This window comes from Halyomorpha halys, unplaced genomic scaffold (genome assembly GCF_000696795.3).
Source record: "Halyomorpha halys isolate HHAL.00 unplaced genomic scaffold, Hhal_1.1 Scaffold234.1, whole genome shotgun sequence".
In the NCBI taxonomy this organism is placed as follows: domain Eukaryota; kingdom Metazoa; phylum Arthropoda; class Insecta; order Hemiptera; family Pentatomidae; genus Halyomorpha; species Halyomorpha halys.
In genome coordinates this window covers 496,555-506,563 of record NW_027111802.1, presented here as the reverse complement: position 1 = coordinate 506,563, position 10,009 = coordinate 496,555, and the positions used below count along the sequence as shown (strand labels likewise).

General features: G+C 30.3%; 1 protein-coding gene across 1 annotated transcript in view; it reads left to right on the top strand.

Annotated features, from left to right (window-relative positions):
* The window catches only part of LOC106679936 (Glycerol kinase 1), a gene marked incomplete at its 5' end in the record, with an annotated part of 25,547 nt that extends 21,755 nt beyond the window's left edge, over positions 1-3,792 (top strand). Inside the window, 4 exon segments of the mRNA XM_067049789.1 lie at positions 314-570; positions 1,662-1,867; positions 2,560-2,697; positions 3,172-3,792. Coding sequence (XP_066905890.1) covers positions 314-570; positions 1,662-1,867; positions 2,560-2,697; positions 3,172-3,257 — 687 coding nt within the window.
* Positions 3,793-10,009: the final 6,217 nt, after the last annotated feature.

Sequence of the window (10,009 nt, the reverse complement as noted above, 5' to 3'; positions counted from 1 at the left end):
TTAATAAAGAAAAAGATATAACTGTATATATTATAAAAGTACATTAGAATAAAAAGTTGTATAAAGTCTCATTATTTCATTTCCAATATTCATAAATAAGTTAATTTGATAATTTTTAGAATTGTATTCAAACTCGAAAAGACCAATTTCATTTGTGAATGAAAGACAGAGCATATTTTATCTATTTAAAGTATTATTTCCGGTTATCTTATAATCCTATAATTAAAATTAATCTAGACTAAATAATAATGATTCAATGCTGATTTAATAAATATAAATAATTTATTTTGTTCTATTTTTTGTTCTTTTAAAGAAAGCGATATCAAAAGCAGGCTTGCTAACAACGGTAGCATTCCAGTTAGGAAAAAAAGCGAAGCCAGTATACGCACTAGAAGGGTCAGTGGCTGTCGCTGGAGCTGCTATGGCATGGCTCAAGGATAATATAGGTCTCGTAGACGAGGTGAAGAATATTGAGACCATGGCCATGTCAGTTCACCATTCCGGTGATGTTTATTTTGTACCAGCATTCTCAGGCTTGTATGCTCCTTACTGGCAATCCGATGCAAGAGGGTAATCCATAAAAAAATATTCTTAAACATTCAATTTATTCTAATTCAAAGATAGCTAGTAATTAACTTTTTTTTTTGCCTTTTTCTAAAAATTTTTGACCATGTAATTTAATGCATTAACAGGCATTTATTGAAATAACGTAAAGTGAAGTTCAACAAAAATCATTCTACTGAAGACAAACTTCTAGACAATTTAAAATGCAATACATACTCATATACTTTCCTTTCCACCATGAATATATGAAAATCAGCAGAACCTAATACAACAATAAGTTTGGTTTTATAAAACAGACCACTAACTACTCAATTATGCTGAAAATGTACTGGAATCGGCTTTTCTAAGCTGATTCACCAGAGATAGAGTAGATCATCTTCAATACATTGTTTTTTGTTCAATTCACAAAACCACTTTGTTTCAATGATCCTTCAAACAATTGCTATAACAGCAAAGACTCCTAAATTGTAAAAGTTCTTTTATCTTATGTACAGCTACTGACACCGGCATAAAGATAAATATTTACAGGTAGGATGTCCCTGAACTATCTGGAACTATTTAGCAAATATTATTCCTATGTTATATGTATATATAGTTGACCGTAAAGATTTAAATATAAGTAGATGGTCAGGGTTGCGGTCAAAAAAAGAAGAACAAATAGTTTAAAACTATTTTAATGTCCGAAGTTTCGCCCCACTTTGCAGGGCTTCATCAGGGCTAAAAAGATACAAAAAAAAAAAAAAGAAAACTGGGAATATTACAACAATAAGATACAATAAGGTAATTTAAGCTAGGATAAATATTATGTAAAAAGAAAGTGATGAGAAATTACATATAAATAAAAGGAAGGAAGACGTAAAATAGTATCAGTATAAAATAAACTTGAATAAACAATGATAAGAATAAAAAATAAGTAACAATGGCAACAGTAAATTTTTTTTTTAAGATACGTAAAATATATAGTTCAAAAAGTACAGGAGATGTACATAAAACAAAAACAATGTGGAAAAAAAAAAATGCTTAATTTATATTTTCAGGTAGAAAACTTAATCCTGAAACACCTTGTATATTCATATTCATTTTTTTTCATATTTAAGGGTGATTTGTGGTATAACAGAAGAGACCCAAAGAAGTCACATACTTCGGGCAGCGATGGAAGCTATCTGTTTCCAAACAAGAGATATCTTGGAGGCAATGCACAAAGACACCGGGCTCCCTTTGTCCGAACTGTGGGTGGACGGTGGTATGATCAAAAACAATCTACTAATGCAGTTACAGGCAGACTTGTGCGGAGTCCCAGTGGGTAAGATGGACCAAAATTTCTATAGGAATTTTTATTTTTGTTAAAAGAAACTTAATTCATTCTATTTTTCAGCGTTGATTGAAAATTGAAATTTATTTCTATATGAAATTTATTTGAGGTGAAAGTAAATTTGTTTAAACTTTAGACAAGATTAGTTCACCAATTTTAATTTAGAAACAAAATGTCCTACATTTCAGCTTACAAGCCATCTTCAGGAATAATCTTATTGTTATTTTGTATTTCTATACAACTTTGTAATACAATTCTGAAATCTGAAAGCGCTTACATAGTTACATTTAGAATTCAGACTTGAAACATTTAATAAATTAAACAATTTCAAAAGCATGTAAGTGTATGAATAGGATTTAATAAAACAACAAATTTACTTTTGCACATCTTAGAATAGATTCAAATTCCAAAGTAAATTTTTTTTTAAAGCAAAATTTGTAATTACAAAATTAATTTAAATTGTCCTCTAAGGTATCATTAATTTTGTTTATTTGAAATAATTAACCAACCCACATTTTTACTTGTAATGAAAAATCGATAAAGCAAATCAAGTAATGTAAACTGTAATAATACAAAGGAAGAACCTTTTTTAAATAAAAAATTAATTCATATGTTTTAGTTATATCTTATTAAATATTATACCTAAAGTATAACATATTATAATAATATGGTTTATTTTACAGTGAGACCTCATATGGCTGAAACAACATCGCTAGGAGCAGCGATTGCCGCAGGCCTGGCAGAAGGAGTGGGTGCTTTGGATATAGAACACCTTTCGCCTGGACCTAATGATGTTTTCAGCCCCAAAATCACAGGAAAAGGTATCAAATTCATTAGCTAAGCACTTCTGAAAAGATATTTATTGAAATAATTCATTATAATTTTTATCACTGTTTCAATATCTTTCATCTGGAACAGCCCTAATAAAGCTCTACAAAGTGGGACGAAATGTCGGCAAATAAATAGTTGTCAATTTTTTTTTTTCCTTTTGAACGCACCCCTGACCATCTTCTTCATTTATAATCTTTATAATTTATAAAGTTATATACCTTTATCACTTCTCTTTTGCTAACTAACTCAGTAAATATAACAGTACCGTACAGATATGACAGCAAGTGATGATAATCTCGTTAACAACTCATTAATGATAAAAAAAATATCTATGTACTATTTTAATCATTTCTTGAGAATTATAATTCAAATTAAATGTTGTTTTAAAATATAGTTTGGGTGATATTATTAAAATAATTATTAATAAATTTCTCGAATATTTATTCTCATACGTTTTGTTTCAGAACGAAATGCCAGATATAGTAAATGGAAAATGGCAGTTGAAAGAAGCTTTGGATGGGATATTACTGGAAATGATATCACAAGCTGAAACTTAAAAAAAAAATAAGAGTATTGAAATAAAAAATATAAAGAAAGAAATTTGTCTAGTAATTATTTATTAATGTTTAAAAATAAACTAGAACTGTTTTTATAATTCAACAAAAAGCTACAAAAGAATCAAATCAATCTACTGTTTTATTTATATTGAAATTGGAAGTGATATTTTTATCAAAATAAAGAAATTATATTTGTAAAATATATATATATTTCAAGGAAAGAAAACTATTAATGCATACAATATTGTAAATAGCTAGATTAAGGATTAGTAATATAGATAAGTATTGTATTAAAGACAGTTTCTTGTGTAAGAAAAAAATATATTTTAAAAGAAGAAACCCTATTCAAAATAGTATAAATAAATACTTCCATGGTCTTATGTCTTGCTCGAAGCTACTGTAAAAGTGATTTAATTAACCATAAAAATAATGGTTGAACAAAATTTCATCTGAAACTAATTCATTTCGAATGTTTTATTTATAATGTGATATGTAATTTTAATTAAAATATATTTCTATTTAAAATCAGTTGTTTTTAATTTCCTTTTCACAAACAAATTCTATGAAGACGTATACCGTATTCATACATTTATTTTTTTGTTTATCTCAACCTAGCCATTTCTGACATAAGGGGGATTATCCTACAGGTTATCACCCCATTCTAGCCAGACTGAGAAGGTCAAATTTTCAATCTGAGGGGCCAACACGAAATAAAAATCAACCTGCCAAAGCCAGAATCGAACCGAAACTAAGGTGATGCCTCAACAAACTTGGGTCCAACAGCCTATTTACTATGGTTACTACAATGCACCTAATGACTTCATTTATACACTTAGATGAAAGAACTAAAAACTCACAAGAGTAGAACTTAACTCCTCTTTCCTTCTCAAAAAATTATAAAATATCAAACTAATTTTTTTCTCCCCTCTTCTTTCTAAATTCATTATTCTTTCTTCATTAAAAAAAAAAAATTAAATCTGTCAGTACTTTGTAGGGAATTACTGTTAGTAGATCAAGGGTTTTGCAATGAGGTGATTAGAATCACGCTCAGCCGCCAGAATTTTACCTAATTAAGGGTACCCACTTTATGAGGTTTGGCTAAGACTACAGTGAAACAAAAAATAATTATATGCCACAGCCAAATTAGAATACGGGTCCTTGAAGTTAGTACTACAGTATTTTACCAATGAGCTACCCTCTCCTACTTTTTTTCTGATGTCCGTAATTTAATTTTTTCTCCTTTTAAATGATATTAACTTATGATTATCATCACATCAACATCACAATATTTTTATTAGTAAATAAATAATTATAATAGATTTAGCAGCTTAAATAAACTATAATTACATATCAGATAATTGATAATTAGTGATATTAGTAAAAATTAAAATTATGGAATAAGATCCATTTTAGAATATCTACTCTGGTTAGTGCATCACACAAAGTTCATTTATGAGGAAGTCTGTTTAAGCGAAAAAATTGTTGTCACATGCCAGTGCTGCTATGTTTCTACGGTGACAATTGAACATTCCTGGTAACCATGGCATCATAATAACTAATTCATAAATTATATGCAAATCAAGATTTAAGAAAATTAAATTAAAAACATTAATATTCTAACAACACAAACAAATATTAGAATGATTTACAACCCACAGAATTAATAATTAGGTCCACATTTGTAAGTCAACTTCACTAATTAAAAGTCTTGTATGAAGGAAAAATTAATCTTTGTTTTCTTGGCATTGTAATAGAAAAAATATTCACAATATAATTCAGTAAAAAAAAAAAAATTATATGTTTAAACGACCACTTTTGACAATCAAGAACTGTATGCATACGCAGTTCAGTTTTTTCATTCCATAAAACCTGTACTCGATTGCTCCACAGTTTTATTTATCAGTAGATTAGAAAAAGTAATAGAAAATAAAAAGAGCTCATTCCTAGGGACTGGTAGGTCTGAGGGCACCATGGCGATATTTATTTATTGTATGTTTTAGTTTTCTGAACTATTTAATTTTTTATTTTTAGGAGGTTACATAATCCATTTTCATGTAAATAAATACATAAGTACAGTAATAAATGCACTACATTGAACGTGTGATTTTAAAGTAGACAACTAATTGTAACTGGAACCAACAGACCCTCCTGTAGTACTCCTGAAAACTGTAAGAGATAATTTAACTAAACATACAATTATTGGAAATACACATATATATTTTTGTAAATAATTGGGTGAAATTCAATGACTACAATATTATACAATGACCAGTAGTTCATACTGAAGGCTAATACACACAATATAAGATCAGGTGATAAATTGAAAAAAATGATAACATTATGGTAAGATGAAAATTGAAAATTGAGTTTAAAAAAAAAAAAAAAAATCAATACATTGAAAAAACAGTAAACACTACTAAATATCATTGCTCATGTTTTTGAGACGAGACAAATCTTGCAGAAAATGGGAAATAAAACATCCTCAAAGTAAAAAAATAGAAACATGATATTTAAATTGTTTCAATATGAATACCTATTACGAAGTGCATGGAAACATAAAAGAGCCAATGGAAACTGAAGAGCCACAGTTGCTAAGCACACGAAATAAAATTTATAACCAACTATTGGAAATTGAGGGTTTTAAAAATAAATTTGTGACATCAAATGACAATTTTAACCATGATTATGCTGGTGAAATTCATAATACAGAACAATTACAGCCACTGTTAAATTGCACCATTCCAATTACAAGTGAATTAAATTTCAGCAATAAACCATTCATCTATCAATCAGAATTCAATGGTTATCATACAAAACTGAAATGTCCATACCCATCAGATAGTTACAACCAAGCCTACCTCTCCCAGATCGCAAATTTAGAAAACTGTACCAACATTTCATCACAATTTCAAATAAAACCCACTACTGGTATCAGTTCTGATATATTTAGAAGAAAAGTTTTTGTGTTTTTAATGAATCAAATGATGATGCAAAGAGATTTGTCAACAAGATCGGTCAACTCTCCACAATTATTTTCAATTTCACCTCCAGCAACATTACATGGCATGAGCAGTAAAAGACATAATCAGGGTTTCAATGACATTCCAGAAACACATCCAGAGGCTCTTAAGTCAAAAAGAGTTTCCTGGGATTCAAATGTACAAGTTTGGAAATACTGCGAAAATCATTCGAATAAAACTATAATACCATTACCCAATGAAAAAGAGCTTTAATATAAGCCAATTGTTCGTGAAAATACACCTTAAGTCTATCATAAAAATTTAACAAAAAAAATAAATCTACTCACTTTATCAATGAAATCCAATCATAGAATAGTGTTTAGTACAATAAGAGGTTTTATTTTAAAATAAAATGATTGTGAAGTTTCAGAATTCAAAGCATTCAAAAAAATTATTTTAAAAAACAAACGACAATAATGTAACCTGTCAGTTACACAAAGGATTACTATATCGATAACATATCAATGTAATGTATACAGAAAGAAAATGGATATTTAACGTACAATGAATTATAAAATGTAAAAATTAATTTGAAGAAGGTAACTAAAGATCTTAATAACTATCTTCTAAAGTTATACATATTGTATTTCTTAATTTTCTTTTTATTATTTTGTTTATAGTTTATATCACAGTATTTTTTTTTTTTTGGAAACGTAATTCCTGAATAGTAATCATCCTAATAATATAAACGAAAATATTAACATTTATTAAAACAAATGAAACTTCATATGAACTTGACTGAACAGATAAAATTAGTTCTCTCCCCATGTTCATCAAATCGTTTAAGTTAGTTCTAAACTTAAGAGACCCATATACTTTGAGATTTTTACAAGCTGGTTCAATTGGAGGTGACATTTCACATATGTATGAGTAAAAAAAAAATTTGCTATATACTGTGTAATAACATGAATAGTCGTTTGTGACATCGTAATATACTGTGTTATCGTTGATTAAAGTTATTGTTTAATGGTTTCGATATGATGAAGCACTTTCTAAGTATCACCAATTATTTTGACTGATGAGTTTAGCAGAAATCTCTGCCTACAACTACCTGATGAAGACCTGAAAATCAGGTCGAAACATCGCCATAAATAAATAATTTTGTTTATTTATGTTGTTTCTTTGCTGACCGCATCCCCCGACCATCTTCTTTAATCAGTAATCTACGGTCAACTATCTACACCTCATTATGAAATTTTAAGTTATTCTCTTGTTGTTTATTTATAGTCAATTCTCATAATTTATGTATCATAGATAAGGATAAGATATCCTGTTATCATACTGTATAATTTTTAATGTTTGTGAATTTAAACATCCAAACCCACATCTGTTTTAGATGTGGGATCAATCGCACTTTTCTGTGCATATTTCTTTTGAAAATTGGACCATTTACAAACCCAGTACATTGAATTAAGAAGGAGTCCCTTCATTCTTGATTGCCATTTTGTTCATTCCCTTTTTCTCAAAGTTGGATAGTCGTGTCTCACTACTCAAAAGCATTCTTTAGGCGGACGGACTCAGTTCACAACCGATCACCGGATTTGGAATCACCAATAAATACCTGACAGAAGAGTTAACCTATTCAGATTTTTTAGACCTTGAAAAATGAGTATAGACTAGCTTTAAACTGTATCAATGCGTTGACCCGGCATACACCCAGCCTTATGCGTGCCTGGTAGATCTCACTCTAGTACAATCGGCTCCGCAGGATATACGTTTTGAAAGCTATACAGGGCTTTCGTCAACAAGATGAGGGACTTGGCATCGGGGAGCGACTTGTTTACACCAGTGAAACAGGCTGCCCTCGACCGACTGACCTCTTCTCGTGTATGAGGATGACATTTGTGTCTAGGCCTCCATCGCCGATACTCGATGTGTTCCCACCGTCCCTTAGACTGCTTCTGCCACAATAGCAATAGCACTGAAGAAAGATGATATTAGGATGAACCCGGTGAAGACCGACATTATAGCAATATCCTTCCAGAAAGGAAAAAAGAGCAAATTGCCTCAGCAGTTTGTTAAGGATAAAGAAGGAAGGAAGATCTTGACTCCTGCCTCTACCCTAGTGTTAAACTGGACAAGAATTTCACATTCCCCAGCTTTATAAGGGAGAAGATCCTGGCAGAACTCTTATATACTCTACAACCTGTTCAAGTCGCCGCGGCTCTATCTTCGCCTTAAGTTGAAGGTACACGAGGTCATCATTCGCCTGACTCAGCTCTTTGGTGCCCCACTTTTTTAAGACCACGCTGAACAAGGTGCAGTTTCTAGAATTCCCTCCTTCGACTAATAGTTAGAGGAACAACACTACAGACGACACGGAATAGTGCCCTCCGTGAAGAGCTCCAGCTCCCCTCTATGCTGAAGTTCGAACACTGAAGACACATCAAGTTCTTTTACGGATTGAAGAAAGGTCACACTCCACTCAATAAAATCCCTCCAACTTTACCACTAATATTGTAACTCCACCTTCAGCGGAACCAGTTCTCAGCCTTACAATGCCAAAAAGCCTTATAAGAAAGAGTTATTTTACATGTATATATTCTAGATGTAAGTGAGTGTATATATGTTGTAAATAAACTGTAGGAGTTTAGAAAAAAAGCTTAAATATAACTATTTAACACACTATCTAAAATATACTGGTTTAGTTGATTTTTTTATCTATTTTAGTAATTGTGTTTTTTTCCCACATATCTTTCTTTTTCTTTCAAACGTGTCCTTTTCAACTTTTAATAAGGATATTAGGAAAGCCTTATTTATATGCTTATATAACCAAGTAGAAACTTTTACCTATGTCAAGACCATTTTATTTTATTTAAAAAATGTTCCCAACAATATCCTTAGGATAAAATTTATTCATCTGACCTGCTGCTTTATTTATCTGATTTAATAATATTTTGTTTATCCGAATGAATGACATTTTTTACTAAAGTAGCACTTAAATGAGAAAGAATAGGCATTGAAAAAAGTAACATAGTGGTTTTATTTACCTTAAGACTATGAACAAGGTGAATGTCATCCAATAAAAACAAATATCTGTTACACAGCAATTAATCTTCTCTAGATTTTTGTAAACTATATAGAGGCACAAGTAAGTTTCCGTTTGTTTTTTTTATATCAAACTGTAATTTTATTGTGAAAGAACGGTACATTACGTTTTATTCAAATTATTGTCCATTACCCGCCACTCTCTTACCCCATCTTTCTTGCAGTATTCAGATACCACGTCGGAAGAACTCTTCACCTAGTAACCAGTAATAATCGAAAAAGGCAATGCCTGTTGAATAAGGCGGGTGAGATAGCACTTCCTAACGAAGTGTTTTCAAACAGGTTTTCACCATCGCACAGAGGGACAGATTCAGCTAAACAAAACTATTTAACTACCGTTTTTGATGCTATTTATTTCGAAATAAATGTTTAAGAAATATAGAACTAGTAGTTTTCGAGGTATAGCATTACTTTTACATATATTGACTTAAAAATTGAAAATTTACTTTTTCGCATGAGGAAGCGAAAGTGACGGATGAAATTTGATAAACTTTGTAACAGATCATAACACTAATTCTCAACTTTTCCACAATATTCAGATGAGCCGTTTTCAAATACTAGTGTTACAAGGAATATACTTTTGAGTATGGGTAAGCACAAGCAGATTATGGTAGTTAATAAAATTGTTACTGGATAATATATGCATAAATCTCTAACCTTTCTTACATTTTTGACCA